Source organism: Leucoraja erinacea, chromosome 3 (assembly GCF_028641065.1).
Source record: "Leucoraja erinacea ecotype New England chromosome 3, Leri_hhj_1, whole genome shotgun sequence".
In the NCBI taxonomy this organism is placed as follows: domain Eukaryota; kingdom Metazoa; phylum Chordata; class Chondrichthyes; order Rajiformes; family Rajidae; genus Leucoraja; species Leucoraja erinaceus.
In genome coordinates this window covers 86,112,879-86,133,346 of record NC_073379.1, presented here as the reverse complement: position 1 = coordinate 86,133,346, position 20,468 = coordinate 86,112,879, and the positions used below count along the sequence as shown (strand labels likewise).

Sequence of the window (20,468 nt, the reverse complement as noted above, 5' to 3'; positions counted from 1 at the left end):
GCTGCCGATGATGTGGATGCTGCCCTGGTGGAATGAGATTTAAATATATTAATGTTTATCCCAGCAGCTTCCAATACCTGTTTTAACCATCTTGAAATGGTTTGGCTTGTTACCCTGCCATGTGGCTTTCTGTGGCTGACCCATAAGGCTCTCTCACTTCCTCGGATATTATGGGTTGTGTCAATGTATATGTTTATGTGGGTCACCACACACAATCGTGGCTCTGGTGGGTAAGCCCGGAATGCCACTAGCGTGTTGGATGTTCCTGGCCTGGACTGCTTTATCAGACCTTGTATTGTGAAGGTTATCTGATCTGACGTTGTTTCCATGCTGTCCAGTCGTAGTTTGTGTAAGGACTGGACCCTCTGAGCAGATACTAGCGCCATCAGCATGAGCGTTTTTAAAGTCAATTGCTCTAAACTGAGAGATCTTGCTGGTGGTCTGTCCCGAAGGTATGCGAGTACAATACTGACATCCCAAATTTGTGTATATCTGGGGTTGGGGGGCTTGCTGTTAAATATGCCCCTCATTAGTTTGACCACCAGCGGATGGGATCCCATGGGCTGATGTCCTGCAGGTTTGAGGTAGTTAGAGAGTGCACTACGTGCCGTGTTGATGGCACTGTAGCTCATATCTTCACGATGATGTAAATCGGCCAGGAACTCCAGAACATTCGCTACTGTGGCTGTTTTGTAAGCAGTCCCCGTTTTCTGGCAGTACGTTTCCCATTTCCTGATGTTGGTTAGGTACTGCCTCTTTGTAGATGTTCTCAGGGATGCTGACATGGTGGCGATGGTTTGTTGCGATAACCCCAGGTCCAGGTAAGGTCGGTCTAGAATCTGCAACCCAGGAGATTCATGTCTTGGTGGCATGGGTGGCTGATGCCTGATACTGGGTGAGTCAGTAACCCTGGATGACTGGGGAACACCATAGGTGCTTCCACCACCATGTCATGGAGTATTGGGAACCATGGCTGTGTAGGCCAGTCGGGCACTACCAAAATTCCAGATGCTGAATCCATCTGGATTTTCCGAAGTACCCGACTGATGAGGCAGAAGGGAGGAAAGGCATAGAAAACAAACTTTCCCCAATCCAGCGTGAATGCATCTACCGCTGCTGCCTCCGGATCTGGTTCCCACGCGACATAGATAGGTAGTTGGTGATTCAGTCTTGATGCAAATAAATCTATATCTGGCTTTCCATATTGCTTTACAATTTTAGCGAATGTTTTAGGATTTAACATCCATTCGATGTTGTCATTGAATTTACGTGACCTGGTGTCCGCCACTGTGTTTAGCTTACCTGGTAGATAGGTAGCTGAAAGCCAAATATGTCTTTCGACACACCATTGCCAAATCGTATTGACCAATTTGTCGCATGATAAAGATTTTATGCCACCCATATGGTTAATATAAGCCACCACCGTTGTATTATCTATTTGTAATCTAACATGCAAGTGATGCATATTGGATGCATATGCTTTCAAACCATAAAAGGCGCCCAACATTTCCAAAGAATTAATGCCCAGTGTAGATAGTAATGATGATTCTAAGTTAGTCCATCTACCACCTGTGCTGGATATGGAGTTAGTTGCTCCCCAGCCTTGAGCACTAGCATCTGTTTGGAGTACTAAAGTAGCATTAGTAATAACAATAGGACTATAACTGTGCCAAATATTTTGTATCCACCACTGTAGCTCTGATATCGCTTCAGGGGGTAACGTCATGACCCGGTCATAATGACCTGTGTGTTGTTTTAGTGCCTTTATCTTTGCTCTTTGTAAATTTTGATAGTGCAAAGGTCCAAATTGGATAGCTGGGAATGCTGCTACCATTTTGCCAATTACTGCTGCCACTTGTCGAATAGTTGGTCTTTTCTTTATCTTTAAGTTATTACATGATTGTATCAATGCAATCATCTTTCCCCTTGGCAGGGTAATAGTCATTTGGACTGAGTTAATTGTGAAACCCAGATAGTCCATAATTGTGGATGGATTTAACTTGGATTTATCTGGATGTAAGACAAAACCTAGAGTCTCTAGGAGCTGTTTAGTAGCTGATACTGCTGCTACAGCCAATTCCATAGTTTTCCCAACTATGAGGATGTCGTCCAAATATGCCATGACTATATGGTTTAGTTTTCTTAACGTTGCCATGGCTGGTTTTAATATTTTTGTGAATAGTCTTGGAGCTGAAGTAAGCCCATTAGGCAGTGCTTTATACTGCCAAAGCTCCCCCACCCAGATAAATTTAAGATAACTGCTATAATCCTTATGTATAGGTACTAGATAGTAAGCATCTTTGAGATCAATGCTGGCCATATAGTATCCTTTGGAAATCAGTTGTCTAGCAGTCACAAATGTTTCCATTTTGAAATGTATATACTTAACAAATTCATTCAGGGATGTTAAGTCAATGATGATGCGACATCCACCATCCTTTTTACTTTTAGTAAATATGTTGGAAACAAATTCCAAGGGCTCATGACTAGTTTTTTCTATGACCCCTTTGTTTATAAGCCTCACCAGTTCAGCTTGTCCCTCCTGTTGTTCCTTGTTGGAGAGTACAAATGCCCTCTCGGGCACATGTTGAACTGGCGGTATATTTGAGATAAATTCTATTTTATACCCTTGAATACTATTAAGTATATATTTATCATCAGTGATCCTTCCCCATGCTTCTTTGAACAAGTGTAACCTTCCCCCTGTTAGTAAGTCACCCTTATTCTCGATATGCGGGTAGGAACCAGATCCACCTACCTCCATGGTTATTGGCGGGGTTGTGGTTTTTTCTTTTTCAATGTTCTTCCCTGTCGACGTGCTGGCGATGTTGGGGGGAGGCGCATTTTCCAGGGGGTCCGCTGCGGGCCCTGACCTAAAAAAGGTCTCTGGGGATAGTGCGGCCCCAAGCTTTGACCAGTCGCATATTCGGGACGCCGACTGGTAGATACAGTGGTGTGCTGCCGCCTGGGTGGAATGAAAAGCTTTGGTATGTTCGTCGCCGGTGGTGCCCTCATGAGGCTAAAGGTCTTGGACGCCTCCTCCATCTCTTTTAGCTGTTTGTTCAAGTCCTTCCCAAATAAGAATGAGTCGGTCTCTACTGATGGAGTTTTGCATAACCCTGCAAATTTAGGATTGAGGGCCGGCTTGATGTTCTCTCTTCTTAGATTATTCAGCTCGTATTGTGTTGTGCACATTAGTGCAAGGACATCTTGTTGATGAGCGGTCATCTCTTCGGTCTCGACACCCCGCGCATAGGCTGTTATAGCCGCCGTGAGGAGGCGAAGTATGCGCTGCAGTTTGACCTCCTGTGTCCGAATTGGTCCCCCCACATTGCCCCATATTTGAGGATTGAGGCTCTTGACTTTGAGAGCCTCACAATTGTCCGGGGCTGTGTGCTCCTCAAGCACTTGGGCGAGCACCTTCTCCTGAAGTGGTTTGTTGGAGAGATGGTTAATGCTGGCAGCCATCCTTGGCTCCAGCGGCGCTCCAACCCGTGGGGTAGCGACAAATCGGCTTACGACCCCCAGCAGCTCTTCCTGCACACCCTGCTCTCTTTCGACTCCTTCCGCCTGCCCCATACTCAGACCAGCCCTGCCCTGGTCACCGATGCTAACCTCCCATTCCTGGTCCGAGGTCGCAAAGGGAGGTGCCGGACTCAGCACCATGGAGGGGGCGCCTGTCCTGTCTGTCCGAGAGCGCTGCTGCTCTCGGTAGACCATCCCCTCCAATAGCTGCTGGATGCAGCTTAGGCGGCTGTCTCTCCCCCGCTTTGGGGTGGACATTTCCCCCTCCGACGAGTCGGAATCGACCGGCCGGTTTGTCTTCCGGGTGGCTTTCCCAGCCCGCCGTGTAGGCTCTGGCGTGACTGGGACCGGCTCGGTCTGGGGAATTTCAAACCGCTGTTCAAGCGGTAGTACTGCCGGTTGCTGCCCCGCTGGAATCGGCTCCTCTGGTGGAGTTAAAGCTCGGGCAGGTCTAATAGCGAGTTTTCTGCGTTGGGACATGTTTCCTAAGAAAAACCAACATCAAACTCCCTCCGGTTTCCCAACGCACCGTTCACTTACCTGATGGTGCGTTTTTAAAGTGCAGCTGGAGAGCCTGCCTCCAGCTGCCGCCGCTGTTGCACTTGCTGGCGTAATGCCGCACCTGCGCCCTGAGCGGGCTTCTTCACGAAGTCACTCACGTGACTCCGAAGTAAAATTATTGAGCGATTGGGCAAGCTAGATACAGAAAACATGTTCCCGATGTTGGGGGTGTCCAGAAACAGGGCCACAGTTTAGGAATAAGGAGTAGTCATTTAGAACTGAGATGAGGAAAAACCTTTTCACCCAGAGAGTTGTGAATTTGTGGAATTCTCTGCCTCAGAAGGCCGTGGAAGCCGATTCGCTGGATGCATTCAAAAGAGTTAGATAGAGCTCTTAGGGCTAGCAGAATCAAGGGATATGGGGAGAAGGCAGGAACGGGGTCCTGATTGTGGATGATCAGCCATGATCACATTGCATGGCGGTGCTGGCTCAAAGGGCCGAATGGCCTACTCTTTGCAGGTGGTGTTTATCTTTGCAGGTGGTGTTTATGCTTCTTTCAAAGCTATCATCTGTCATCAATCCCACTGTTTACCCTTTCATCTGTTACCTATTTATCATTCAAATAAATGTATTTTGCATTGATGCATAATGTCAACTTTATGGAATATTTTCTCAGCTTTACAAATTAAGAATCCTTCAAAATAGTTTTTGCACGTAGAACTACATGGGACAAAAACGTGCCCTTCAGCCCCTGATGTTCATACTGACCATTAACTCACAGTCAATGCTAATTTAATTTGCTGGCAGCTTGTTCATGGCCTATCATGCCTCGGTAATTCAATTGCTCACCCAGATGCTTCAAAAGTAACTTCCCACCACCTTCTCTGGCAATGCGTTTCAGATTTCAACCTCTGTAGGTACAAATATTATTTTCAAATTCCCTCTAAACCTCTTACTCTCACTTTAAACATATGCCTTCTGGTTTTTGATACCTTAAAAACTACTGTATCTATGCTTCTCATAGTTTTGTTCACCTCTATCAAATTCCACCCTCAGCCTCATGTGCTTCACAGCAAACAAGCCTGGCCTATCCTAACAAAGACTCCTATTGGAAAGGTTCAGAGAGATATGGGGAAACCACGGCCATGGGGGACTAGCTCAGAAGAGCACCTTTGTTGACATGTACGTTGGGCCTAAAGGCCTTTTACCATACTGTGTAACTAGATTCTATCCAGTCTCCCCTCTTAACTGAAACATTCCATCCTGACGAATTAGCTTTGCACCTTTTGCAGTGCAATTATGTCCTTCTTATAGTGTAGTGAGTGACCAGGAGTACACACAATCATTCAACTATGGCCTAACCAATGTTTCATAAAGTGCGACCAAGACCTCCCTGCCCTTATATTATCTGACCCGGTTAATGAAGGCAATTGTCCACTGTGCCTGCTTCACAACAGTGGTATTGTAGCTCAATCTGAATCCCAAGTGCTTTAATATGATAACCATGAGAGGAAAGGAGGCAGTGTGAACTGGGAAGAGGATGTTAGGAGGTTGCAGGGTGACCTGGACAGCTTGAGTGAGTGGGCAGATGAGTGGCAGATGCAGTATAATATAGATCAATGTGAGGTTATCCACTTTGGCGGCAAAAACAAGGGGGCAGATTATTATCTAAATGGGGTTAGGTTAGTTAATGGGGAGGTGCAGTGAGACCTGTACACCGATCACTGAAAGTTGATTTACAGGTACAGCAGGCAGTGAAGAAAGCTAATGGAATGTTGGCCTTCATAGAAACATAGAAAATAGGTGCAGGAGTACGCCATTCGCCCTTCAAGCCTGCACCGCCATTCAATATGATCATGGCTGATCATCCAACTCAGTATCCTGTACCTGCCTTTTCTCTTTCGCCACAAGGGTCACATCTAACTCCCTCTTAAATATAGCCAATGAACTGGCCTCAACTACTTTCTGTGGCAGAGAATTCCACAGATTCACCACTCTCTGTGTGAAAAATAAAATTTTCATCTCGGTCCTAAAATACTTCCCCCTTATACTTAAACTGTGACCCCTTGTTCTGCACTTCCCCAACATCGGGAACAATCTTCCTGCATCTAGCCTGTCCAACCCCTTAAGAATTTTGTAAGTTTCTATAAGATCCCCCCTCAATCTTCTAAATTCTAGCGAGTACAAGCCGAGCCTATCCAGTCTTTCTTCATATGAAAGTCCTGCCATCCCAGGAATCAATCTGGTGAACCTTCTCTGAATTCCCTGGCAAGAATGTATTTCCTCAGATTTGGAGACCAAAACTGTACGCAATATTCAAGGAGTGGTCCCACCAAGGCCCTGTACAACTGCAGTAGAACCTCCCTGCTCCTATACTCAAATCCTTTTGCTAAGAATGCTAACATACCATTCGCTTTGTTCACTGCCTGCTGCACCTGCATGCCTACTTTCAATGACTGGTGTACCATGACACCCAGGTCTCGTTGCATCTCCCCTTTTCCTAATCGGCCACCATTCAGATAATAGTCTACTTTCCTGTTCTTGCCACCAAAGTGGATAACCTCGCATTTATCCATATTATACTGCATCTCCCTCCCTTTTTAAAAAGTGGGGTTACATTAGCTACCCTCCAATCCTCAGGAACTACTCCAGAATCTAAAGAGTTTTGAAAAATTACCACTAATGCATCCACTATTTCTGGGGCTACTTCCTTAAGCACTGGGATGCAGCCTATCTGGCCCTGGGGATTTATCGGCCTTTAATCCATTCAATTTACCTAACACCACTTCCCGACTAACCTGGATTTCACTCATTTCCTCCATCTCATTTGACCCCACGATCCCCTGCTATTTCCGGCAGATTATTTATGTCTTCCCTAGTGAAGACAGAACCAAAGTAGTTATTTAATTAGTCTGCCATGTCCTTGTTTCCCATGATCAATTCACCTGTTTCTGACTGCAAGGGACCTACATTTGTTTTAAATAATCTTTTTCTCTTCACATATCTATAAAAGCTTTTGCAGTCAGTTTTTATGTTCCCTGCCAGTTTTCTTTCATAATCTATTTTCCCTTTCCTAATTAAGCCCTTTGTCCTCCTCTGCTGGACTCTGAATTTCTCCCAGTCCTCTGGTAGGCTGCTTTTTCTGGCTAATTTGTATGCTTCATCTTTTGTTTTGATACTATCCCTAACTTCCCTTATTATCCATATAACAAGAGGATTGCAGTATAGGAGTAAAGATGTTCTTCTGCGGTTGTATAGGGCTTGGTGAGACCTCATCTGGAGTATTGTGTACAGTTTTGGTCTCCTAATTTGAAGAAGGACATCCTTGTGATTGAGGCAGTGCAGCGTAGGTTCACGAGATTGATTCCTAGGATGGTGGGACTGTCATATGAGGAAAGGTTGAAAAGACTAGGCTTGTATTCACTGGAGTTTAGAAGGATGAGGGGGAATGTTATAGAAACATATAACAATTATAAAAGGACTGGACAAGCTAGATGCAGGAAAAATGTTCCCAATGTTGGGCGAGTCAAGAACCAGGGGCCACAGTCTTAGAATAAATGGGAGGTCATTTAAGACTGAGGTGAGAAAAAAAAATTTCACCCAGAGAGTTGTGAATTTATGGAATTCCCTGCCACAGAGGGCAGTGGAGGCCAAGTCACTGGATGGATTTAAGAGAGAGTTGGATAGATCTCTAGGGGCTAGTGGAGTCGAGGGATATGGGGAAAAGGCAGGCACGGGTTATTGATAGGGGATGATCAGCCATGATCACAATGAATGGCGGTGCTGGCTCGAAGGGCCAAATGGCCTCCTCCTGCACCTATTTTCTATGTTTCTATGAAAACAACCTTCTCTTGATTTTAAGGAATGAGTGATCATCTCATTGAAACCTACAATATTCTTACATGACTTTGAGAGGGTAGTTGTAGAGTTGATGTTTCATTTGGAGAAATGCCTGGTCTCAAAATAAAGAGAGGACTGTTCAGAACTGTTGACAAAAATATTTTTTGGCTGAAGGGTAATGTATGTTGGGAATGAATCATCTCCCCAAGAGAACTTTTGAAGCTCAGTTGCAGAATAGAGATTGATTTATTGTAGATATTAAGGGAAGCAAGCTAAGAGTAGATGTGGGTAGACACAACATTCTGGAGTAACTCAGCGGGACAGGCAGCATCTCTGGAGAGAATGAATGGATGACGTTTCGGGTCGAGATCCTTCTTGACAAACTCCAACGAGAGTTCAGCAACATACTCTCCAATAAGAGTAGACGTGGCTCTTTCTAAGGTCGGGAGGGTAGGGTGGTACCACAGCGATGTGTGGTTGGCCACAACTGTCCACAATTCATGTCAACAATTTTGCTGATGGGATCAGATGCAATATTTGCAAGTTTGCTGATGGTACAAGATGGGATTGAAAGTAGGGAGGATGACTTTCAACAGGTTGAGTGAGAACATGGTTGTTGCAAAAATGTGAGATTATCACATCATTGTACAAAACAGAAGAGCAGAGTATTTTGTTCACGATGCAAATGACAGGGAAATGTTAATGTTCAGAGGAACACGAGTGATCCTGGGAATTTATTATGGGAAGATATGAGTACAAAAGGATAGGTAATCATGGCAGTATTGAGTACAGTTTTGGTCTCCTTAACAAAAAAATACAGTTGCCATAGAGGGTGTACAGAGAGGAATTCATCAGACTGGCTCCTGAGATGGGGAACTTGCCATTAGAGAAGAGTGGGCTCGCATGCTCTGCTATTTAGAAGAATTTAGAAGAGGCACTCCCATTAAGACACTAAATTCATATTAGGCTGGACAGGCCAGATGCAGAGAGGATGTTTCCTTTGGCTGAGAAATATTGAACCAAGAGGTCAATCTCAAGGGGTTAGGCTATTTCAGACAGAAGGAGAAGTTACATCACATACTGCACAGCAAATCACTGGACTTCTTCACTCTGCAGGACTGTGGTAGTTCAGTCATTGGGACTGTTCACAACAGATCAATACATTTTGAAATATTAAATGAATCAAGGGGTATGGCGACAATGTTGGGAAATGTAGCAACAGTACAGTACAAAATGATCAGTTACTGTATGATACTGTATGATCAGTTACTGTATGATACTGTATGATCAATCTTAAGGGGTTGGACAGGCTAGATGCAGGAAGATTGTTCCCGATGGGGGAAGTCCAGGACAAGGGGTCACAGCTTAAGGATAAGGGGGAAATCCTTTAAAACCGAGATGAGAAGAACTTTTTTCACACAGAGAGTGGTGAATCTCTGGAACTCTGCCACAGAGGGTAGTTGAGGCCAGTTCATTGGCTATATTTAAGAGGGAGTTAGATCTTGTGGCTAAGGGGATCAGAGGGTATGGAGAGAAGGCAGGTACTGAGTTGGGTGATCAGCCATGATCATATTATAACCATATAACAATTACAGCACGGAAACAGGCCATCTCGGCCCTACAAGTCCGTGCCGAACAAAAAATTTTTTTTTTTTCCCCTTAGTCCCACCTGCCTGCACTCATACCATAACCCTCCATTCCCTTCTCATCCATATGCCTATCCAATTTATTTTTAAATGATACCAATGAACCTGCCTCCACCACTTCCACTGGAAGCTCATTCCACACTGCCACCACTCTCTGAGTAAAGAAGTTCCCCCTCATATTACCCCTAAACTTCTGTCCCTTAATTGAACTGCACCGCCATTGAATGGCGGTGCAGGCTCGAAGGGCCGAAAGACCTACTCCTGCACCTAATTTCTATGTTTCTATGATATTTATCCATGATAGAGCAAAATCAAAGGGCTTGATGGGGTACCCCTGAAACCCGTGTCCATTTAGAGTAGAACAATGATGCTGAAGTGGAGATCAGTTATAATTTTATTAAGTGGTGGTGTAGGCACAGGGCATCCAAATGTCCTTGTCCTGCTTCTGTTTCTAATATTCTTAATACTATATTTTTCAAAGTGCCCAGACCTGTGAACAATCACAATGATCAGCATGAATTGTTTCAATGTTTAAAAGGCAGAATTGCAAATGTGAAATTTTGAGCTTAAAATTATCTGATCAGGTTTTATAAACTTTTATTGTAGCCTTAATTTTACTCTGGGTAGTGAAGCATTAAATGTTTTTAAATAATACATGTGTAAATGTATTCTTTGCTCACTTTTTGGCAGCTGCTGTGAATTCATTTCAAGAAGCTAGAGGAAAAAACAAAAAGAAAGCCCAGAGGTCACAGCAGGAGCCTCAGCTGAAAGCAGAGGCATTACAGCTCTCAACATCAGATGAAATATCTCATGGTAAAACAACTAAGGTGGAAGACGATGATACTGTAGGTGAGAAAAGCAAATCGATGCACATCACACAAACCAGTTCTTCTCTAGATAAGTCTGAACCTGAGCCTTTGAATGAAAAGAGTTTCAAAAACGAAGACACCTCCGAAGTCCAAATTGAAGAATCGGTATTGATTTCTCAAGTTATCAAAAATACTGAAGCTATAGCAACAGATGGCAAACAAACCATTGCAGTTTTAGACAAATCAGAACCTGAACCAAAGAATGAAAAATGTTTCAGCGATGAAGACACCTCCGAAGTCCAAGCCACAGAATCAGCATTGGTTTCTCAAGTTACTGAAATGACCAAATCTACAGCAACACAAGTCAAACAAACCATTGCAGCTCCAGACAAATCTGAACCTGAACCTTTAAATGAAAAATGTTTCAGTAATAAAGACAACTCCGAAGTTCAAACTGCTGAATCAGCATTGGTTTCTCAAGTTATCGGAACGACCAAAGATAAAGCAACACAAGTCAAACAAACCAGCACAGCTCAGGACAAATCTGAACCTGAAACTTTGAATGAAAAGTGTTTCAGTCATGAAGACACCTCCAAAATCCAAGCTGAAAAAATATCATTGGTTTCTCAAGTTATCGAAAATACCAAGCCCGCCCAGTTAGATACACAGAAACAAGTACAAGCTGTGATTAAATCGCAGAACATAAGTCCTATGGAAGAAGATGCCAGTACTGAAGAGAAAGAGTACTTTGATGATAGTACAGAGGAGAGGTTTTATAATCAGACATCGAGTGATGAAAGTGGGGATGATGATTTCTTTATTGGAAAGGTGAAGAGAACAAACAAAAAGAAACAAGACATTGATCCAACATCTGATGTTATCACTGTGAAAGATGATGAACAAAATATGCCAAGTAGTATGGAGGAAAGAAAGAGCAAACCCATTGAAAAAAGAAACAGCAGGGAGCAAACAAAGTTTGGAACTGTATTTTGCAATAATTTGTCACGTTCAAAGGCATCAATGCAGCGCAAGTAAGGACCAGATTTAATTTCAGTTTAAATTCATTTTAAATTGATTTCCTATACAATTTCTTCTACGTAGCAAAATTAACTTGATTCTGAATTATTGTGCTTTTTTTATTAACAGCAATCAGGGAGGGACCAAAAACAAGAAACAAGGTCAGTATTTTTTTACTGGGTTTTCTTTGATTATGTTAATGCTGTGCATTTTCTTTTAAGTATCAGCAGTTATTTTGAAATTGCCTTCCATGCTACTGTAGTACACTTTGTTTGGTTGCGTCAAGATTGATAGCATCATTAGAAGTATGTAAACAAGGAAGGAACGTGCATAATAAATATTCTGGTACACTAATAAGTGGCCCCACTGTAAACTATCGTTGACTGTGCACCCTTCATGCATATCCTGCCATTCAGTAAATCAGACCCTTTGATTCCTCATTCCTTGATTCCGCAGTGCCCAAATATTTGTCAATAAGTGGTCTTGGAAATATCCCTTAGTTGAGTTAATAATTCTTTAAATTTTGTTGTACATGGTTCATGTTACAATGACAATAAAGAAACTATTCATAGACATTGTCATAAGGAAAAGGCATAGCCAGGTTTGAAGATTTATGTTTCCATTTGGACCAAATGGCTGGTGCTGTCCAGAAGAATACTTCTATCAAACATAGAAGACCTTCCTTCTCATCTGGTCCCTGATAGAGGTGAAAAATCACAACTACCCAATGAAGATTTCCTGTTCCTGAGATAAATGGGCAACATTTTTTATACAACCCAACTATAAGGAAATTCGTACAATCAAAATGTTAAACTGGACAATGCAGTAATTAGCAATGTTACAAAATTTTGAGATTTAAAAAATCAAGTCTGCAATTTATCCCATCAGATAAAGCATAACAATAAGTTTAATTTGACACCTAATTCACTTTCATATCTCAAGTAATAAAAAAGTTATGGCCATTTTCATACGGAAATTAGCATCTTGTTCCCTATTGATTTTCTATGGACATAACAAAAAAGCTGTGATCGAGGACAGTCAAAAGCCCATAACCTTCTTAAAAATTAAGAGAACTGAATGAAATTTTCAGTTATCATAGATCGAACCATTCTGAAACAAATATAAAATAATCTTACTTGGAGGACCTGAAATTAAAGCATATAATTAGTTAGTTACCCAAGTGTAGCTAATTTCAAACTTCAATTACTAGATCTAAACATCTATCCATTTCTTAATAAATGATTAACATTTTTAAATAGCCTAAGTGTCCAAATAATATTCACAAATAATTCACAATAAAACATGATTTTTAAATCTCATTTACATTAATTTATAGGCCAAATGGAAGGAATTTAGTGTTCAATTGCTGTGAATTAAAGTCCATTTAAATCAGCTTTCTAGTGGGTTCCTGTGAACGCGCTGGTTTAGAACGTTCACATTGCACTGGATTTGTGCCCTCAAATGCCCAGAAAAATACTGCGGGATATAAAAAGCCCAAAATGAACTATTCGCTATAGAAAACTTTATATACAGTTTATATACAAAAATAAGGTACATACCTTTAATTGTTTGCTTTATAAAACCCTGGGGCTGCGCGAGGTCGCGGGTTTAGAGAGTGATTTTTAAACTACTATAACTATTATACAAGGCCATAAAAACTAATAATACCTTTTGCGACGGGGTCTTTCAGCGATTTTCCGTTAATGATTTACTAGGCTGAACATTTTCGATTGCAACAGCCTAGTAAAAATCGCGTTTTAAACCCGCCCCCTCTAAACAGCGCCAAAATCACACACACGGAGCTGGGACAGATTCTCAACGACGATTCAGGTAGGTTTTGTAACATACCTACAGTAATGGGGCACAAAGACAGGAAAATATCTGCAACTGAGCTCATGGAGTAAGAGCCTAGACTACTTCTTCAGCAACATCACTCAGTTCCATTCTTTGCCTGTGCAGTGGTAACAATCATGGAGTAACGGTTAACATTTGGCATTGGTGCCTCTCTGCTGTTAATCACATTCCAGGACACTCTGCATGTGGGCGTTTGTCATAAGGTCATCATAAGCATCTATCAATCTCTGCCTTCAAAATATCCACTGACGGCCTCCACAGCCTTCTGTGGCAGAATTCCACAGATTTACCACCCTCTGACTAAAGAAATGTCTCCTCATCTCCTTCTAAAAAGGACATCCTTTAATTCTGAGGTGATGACCTCTAGTCCTAGACTCTTCCACTAGTGGAAACATCCTCTCCATATCCACTCTATCCAAGCCTTTCACTCTTCTGCATATTTCATTTAGGTCCTCCCTCATTCTTCTAAACTCCAGTGAGTTCAGGCCCAGTGCTGATGAACGCTTATTATAGGTTAACCTACACATTCCAGGGATCATTCTTGTAAATCTCCTCTGGACCCTCTCCAGAGCCAGCTCATCCTTCCTCAGATATGGTGCCAAAAATTCCTCACAATATTCCAAATGCGGCATTACCAGCACCTTATAGAGCCTCAACATTACATCCCTGTTTTTTGTATACAAACCCACTTGAAATAAATGCTAGCATTGAGTTTGGTTTCTTTGCTACCGATTCAAATTGCAGATTAACTTTTTAGGAATCCTGCACCAGCATTCCCAAATCCATTTGCACTTCCGATTCCTGGAGTCTCACCCCATTTAGAAAATAGTCTATGCCTTTATTCCCACTACCAAAATGCATGGCTGCACACTTTGCTACATCATATTCCATCTGCCACTTCTCTGCCCACTCTCCCAACCTATCCAAGTTCTTCTGCAGAGTCCCTGCTTTCTCTACACTCCCTGCCCCTCCACCTATTTTCATATCATCTGCAAACTTTACCCTCATCCAAATCACTAATATACAATGTGAAGAGTAGCGGCCCCAGCATCGACCCTTGCATAACTCCACTGGTCACTGGCAGCAAACCAGAAAAAGCCCCCTTTATTGCCACTCTTTGGCTTCTGCCATTCAACCAACCTGTTATCCATACTAGTATCTGCCCTTTGATACCGTGGGCTCTCATCTTCCAAAGCAGTCTAACGTGTGGCACATTATCAAAGGCTTTCTGAATCTACTGACTCTCCTTTATCTGTCTTGCTATTTACTTCTTCAAAGAATTCCAGCAAATGTGTCAAGCAAGACCTCCCCTTCACAAAGCCAAATCTGTCTATCTGTCTTGTGCAGTTACCTACAATTGAATGTTCACTATCACACATATCTGAGGTGAAAGGTGTTCATAAAATCTGTGCTCTAGGAAGTGGGTGGGATAATTGAACAAAACCCAAAGCTTAGTTGATGGAGGGAATTGGAAAGTGTGTGTGTGTGAGTGGGGGGGGAGCAATTAACCCAGCTACTCCTCCCTGCCAATGTTTACATTCCCATCTCCCCCATTGACCTATTTAAGTGTATATAGCACTTTCAGCATAATAATATAAGGAACTTCACAAGTAAGGAGTTATTAGGGTGTGATAACAAAACACAGTTAAAAATATTGTTTAAATGATTTCTTGAAGCAGAAGAGAGAGGCAGAGATTTGAGGAAGGACATCTGTAGCTTAGGACCCAGGCACCTGATGAAAAGGTTGGTAGTGGCAAAGCAGTTGGAATTGCGATTGATCAAGAGGCTATTACTGAAGGGCTGTAGAGCTGAAGGGTGTTACAGAAAGGTAGACATTTTAGAACAAACTAGATAGTTAAGTGATGGAGTAATGATCAAGCAAATAACATATAATGTGGGTAAAAGTGAAATTGTTCACTTTGACAGGAAATTTAAGAAATAAGTGAATTATCTAAATAATAATAGGATTAGACCGAGATGAGGAAAGCATTTTTCACACAGAGAGTGGTGAATCTCTGGAACTCTCTGCCACAGAAGGTAGTTGAGGCCAGTTCGTTGGCTATATTTAAGAGGGAGTTAGATGTGGCCCTTGTGGCTAAAGGTATCAGGGTGTATGGAGAGAAGGCAGGTACAGGATACTGAGTTGGATGATCAGACATGATCATAATGAATGGCGGTGCAGGCTCGAAGGGCCGAAAGGCCTACTCCTGCACCTATTTTTCTATGTTTCTATATGAGATGCAGAGGGATTTGAAAGGCAAGAATGCAGCTATGCCAAGTAATTAGGAAAGCTAATAAATTTATTATTGCTGAGGGATTGGAAAACACAAGAAGTGAGGTTATATTTCAGTTACAATAGGGCATTAGTGGAACCACATGTGGAGTAATGTGTACAGAATTGGCCTCTTATTTGAGGAAAGATTTCAATGCATTGGAAGGAGTTCAGAGAGCTGAAATTGGTGGGTTGGCTCACTGGAAAAGATTGGACAGATCATATCCACCAGAGTTTAGAAAAGTAGAAGCAAACTTATGAAACTTGATTGAAATCTATAAGATCCTGAGGGATCTGAGCAGGATGAATGTAGAGAGATTTCCTTTCAGCGGAGAATGTAGGGCTAGAGTCATGTTTTAAAATATCTTTTTATCTTAAGGGAATGCAAGTTTTTGAGACCTTTCCCTAAGGCAATGAAAGTAGAGTCTTCAAGTATTTTTAAAGCACAGACATAGGTTTTTGATATGCCATAGAGTGAAAGGTGGATGGGAATGTAAATTGAGGTTGCAATTAGATCAGCCATGATCTTATTAACTGGGGTTCCAAGTAATCTTTTCCTACTACTAATTTGTACATATGTTTGTATATAAATATTGAACATTTTGGTCATGCTCGGAAAAAATCGACATTTTAAGATTCTTTTAATTTACACATTTAAGAAAATCCTCTCACATATGCTGGGAATGTAAGCGCCTTCTTACTTCAGTTATGCAGTAAAATGCTCCAAATCATCTGTATTGCAGGTCAGCTGTAGCATAAGGGTTCACATAAGAACATATTTAAACAAGGAAAACATTCCTTTTGCATGAGTAATATTTTCACATCTCAACCTTTGTGAACCTATTCATGAATTATTGAATGATGTTAATGAGGCTCTGGGGTAAAATAATGTATGATGAGCAAAATCTTTTTTTCATTGAATTCCGTCACGGATTGTGAAAGGGAATGTGATCACTGCTCTTCGACTGGAGATATTTCTGTGCAGAATGTATTGAACTGTGTAGCTGTGAAGGACAACAGAACCATACATTCCTCGTGTTACCTCTTAATATTCCCCCTTGATTATTAACATAATTAACTTTACAATTTCTTGCATTCAATAAATGTCATGAAATTACATTATATTACTTCTGCTACTGCAGAAAGAAAAAAAAATTCTAATTATATACCGTATAGACGGGTGTCTTTTCCTCAGAGTGAAAAAGTATTGCTTGCTTATGGAATTCTACAGAAAAGTGGAAAAATATACATTTTCAATTGTATAAATGTGGAAGGATGATATGACCACACAGCCTGGGGATTATTTTGCACTGATGAGTTTTACATTTCTACATAATTTACATTAATCTAAAATCTCTTGTGTGTTTTAATGGTTTCATACTACAAATTAGGTCTATTTGTTGATCATACGTTCTCTGAAATTTGTTTTTGCATTTACAGATAGTCTACAAAACAAATCTAACACCAAAATATTGTCCTTTCATCGGAGATCCCAAGGGAGGCCTGGAAATGTAATTCCAAAGCCACAACAATCGCTTCATCCCTCTTGGGAAGCGAGTAGAAGACGAAAAGAGCAGAACAAAATTCCTGCATTCCAAGGAAAAAAGATGCGATTTGATGATTAATTTTGATGAATAATGAGAAACAGGGAATAGCATATGTTTAGGAAAGAACTGCAGATGCTAGAAAATCGAAGGTAGACAAAAATGCTGAAGAAACTCAACGGGTGAGGCAAATGGAGCGAAGGAAATAGGCAACGTTACGGGTCGAAACCCTTCTTATTTTGTATTAAAATCAATTCTAAAACCACGTTAAAATATCTGAAGAAATTATACAAATATAAAACATCTGTCATGGGTTTTGTACTAAAATTGAAATTATATTTGCACACTGTTGTAGAATGATCTTCAGAATTGTTTTGTGTACATTTTAATAAAAAAATAAACATTTAAAATTCATATTTACAATAGACAATAGGTGCAGGAGTAGGTCATTCGACCCTTCAAGCTAGCATCGCCGTTCACTGTGATCATGGCTGATCATCCACAATCAGTACCTGTTCCTGCCTTCTCCCCATATCCCTTGGCTGCTATCTTTAAGAGTTCTATCTAACTCTCTCTTGAAAGCATCCAGAGAATTGGCCTCCACTGCCTTCTGAGGCAGAGAATTCCACAGATTCATAACTCTCTGAGTGAAAAAGTTCGTCCCCATCGCCGTTCTAAATGGCCTACCGCTTATTCTTAAACTGACCACTGATTCTGGGGGAACCAGGGGCCCTCTCATCCTTCTAAATCCCAGTGTATATAAGCCCAGTCGCTCCATTCTTTCGGATCGAGACACGTCTGAAGAAGGGTCTTGATCTGAAACGTCACCCATTCCCACTATCCAGATATGCTGTCTGTCCCGTTGAATTATTCCAGCCTTTTGTGTCTATCTTCAAAGTCCAGTTCCAGATATATTTTATAATTTGTATGGTGTATGATATTTTCAAATAACACCTCATTTGTGTAATGAGTTATTCAAGCATGTTATATTGGGAAAGTTTTGCCCCAACTCCAAAAATCGATGAAATGTTAAATTTTCCTCTATGGAAAGATAATAAATTGGATTCTCAGAACACTTGAGTATTCAAATGTACAATCATTATCACCATAGAAACAGAAGCATATAACACTGCTGTGCTTTGTTTTGTTGTTTTGATTCAAAATTTGTCTTGGCTATGGTGTTTCAGAAAGAGTGGAATTTTAAATAAAAATACAAATAGCTAGTGACATGAAATGCATCCGTCTGCCAATGGACTGAACACACTGGCTGCCTACACATACAGCAATGTGATTGTGAAATTATTGGCCTACACTGACCTTCCCCAACTCTGTGGATGGTTCATGGCCAGTAATCCACGTCACCGATTTTCTACAATTGTGTTTGTTTCACAGTTGGAACTTCTCAATTTAAGCATGAAACATGCAGGACCACTTGAATTTTGGCGACTCCATCATTTGGAAAGAATTCTACAAATTAAATATGGTAACCTTTACAAATGTACCACTGTACCACAAATATACTAAGCCAGATTGTGTTTACCTGTTGCTGGTGAATGAGTACAGAACCGCAGGCTACATCCTGTTCACAGGTCAGCTTGTCTCTGACTGCCATGGTCGCATGTTATAATGCAGAATTTAGAAAGAAGCTGGAGTCCAGGTTCAACATCTTTTCCACAGGACTCACACTGAAACGAATGATGGAACAAAAAATGTACTTGGCTGTGGGATCCAGATGCATTTTGTACCCAGCACCCCAGCTTTGCATCAGGGATAGTTGGGTTTGTTAAGTAACCCCATTTATTTAAATAAAGTCACTGATCCTGAAGGTAGGTGATCTGTTTATTTTTCTTTATTATGCTTTATCTTAAAAATTGTAATTAATTTTAGGGGCTTGACAATAGGCAATAGACAATAGGTGCAGGAGTAGGCCATTTGACTCTTCGAGTTATTCACTGTGATCACAGCTGATCATCCACAATCAGTACCCCGTTCCTTCTCCCCATATCCCTTGACTCTGCTATCTTTAAGAGCTCTATCTAACTCCCTTTTGAAAGCATCCATAGAATCGGCTTCCACTGCCTTCGGAGGCAGAGAATTCCACAGATTCACCACTCTCTGGGTGAAAAAGGTTTTCCTCATCTCCATTTTAAATGGCCTACCCCTTATTCTTAAACTGTGACACCTGGGTCTGGACTTCTCCCAACATCGGGAACATGTTTCCTGCCTCTAGCGTGTCCAATCCCTTAATAATCTTATATGTTTCAATAAGATTCCCTCTCATCCTTCTAAATTCCACAGTGTACAAGCCCAGTCGCTCCATTCTTTCAACATATGACAGTCTCACCATCCTGGTAATTAACCTCGTGAACCTACGCTGCACTCCCTCAAATGCAAGAATGTCCCATTCAGATAATAATCTGCCTTCCTGTTCTTGCCACCAAAGTGGATAACCTCCAATATGCCCACTCACCCAACCTGTCCAAGTCACCCTGCATCCCCATAGCATCCTCCTCACAGTTCACACTGTCACCCAGCTTTGTGTCATCTACAAATTTGCTAATGCTACTTTTACTACCTTCATCTAAATCATTAATGTATATTGTAAATAGCTGCAGTCCCAGCACCGAGCCTTGCGGTACCCCACTAGTCACTGCCTGCCATTCTGAAAGGGACCCGTTAATCCCTGCTCTTTGTTTCCTGTCTGCCAACCAATTTTCTATCCAAGTCAGTACCCTACCCCCAATACCATGTGCTCTAATTTTGCCTACTAATCTCCTATGTGGGATCTTATCAGGCTTTCTGAAACTCCAGGTACATTGCATCCACTGGCTCCCACTTGCCAATTTTCCTAGTTACATCCTCAAAGATTTCCAGAAGATTAGTCGAGCATGATTTCCCCTTCGTAAATCCATGCTGACTCGGACCGATCCTGTTACTGCTATCCAAATGTGCCGCTATTTCATCTTTTATAATTGACTCCAGCATCTTCCCCATCACAGATGACAGGCTAACTGGCCTATAATTCCCTGATTTCTCTCTCCCTCCTTTCTTAAAAAGTGGGATAACATTAGCTACCCACCAAGTACACTGGGTTGCAGACCATCAGGCTGGATTTTTATTGGGATTTTTTATCGGGATTTTTATCAGCCTTCCGTCCCATCAGTCTACCCAACACCATTTCCTGCCTAATGTGAATTTCCTTCAATTCCTCCGTCACCCTAGGTCCTCTGGCCACTGGTACATCTGGGAGATTGTTTGAATATATTTTTCTAATCAAAAATGTTAAAAATAAATGTGTTAATAATAATAATACATTTTATTTATGGGTGCCTTTCAAGAGTCTCAAGGACACCTTACAAAAATTTAGCAAATAGAGGAAAAACATGTAAGCGGAATGAAATAAATAGTAGAGACATGACTAGTACACAAATTAAAGACAGAATTCAATTCAAAACACAAT

The 20,468-nt window shown here is 41.5% G+C and overlaps 1 protein-coding gene across 1 annotated transcript in view; it reads left to right on the top strand.

Annotated features, from left to right (window-relative positions):
* The window catches only part of srfbp1 (serum response factor binding protein 1), a 233,218-nt gene extending 215,135 nt beyond the window's left edge, over positions 1-18,083 (top strand). The window contains exons 7-9 of the mRNA XM_055633138.1: positions 10,203-11,352; positions 11,468-11,499; positions 16,905-18,083. Coding sequence (XP_055489113.1) covers positions 10,203-11,352; positions 11,468-11,499; positions 16,905-17,089 — 1,367 coding nt within the window. The 3' untranslated portion in view covers positions 17,090-18,083. The remainder of the gene's footprint in view (positions 1-10,202; positions 11,353-11,467; positions 11,500-16,904) is intronic.
* The last annotated feature ends 2,385 nt before the right edge of the window (positions 18,084-20,468 follow it).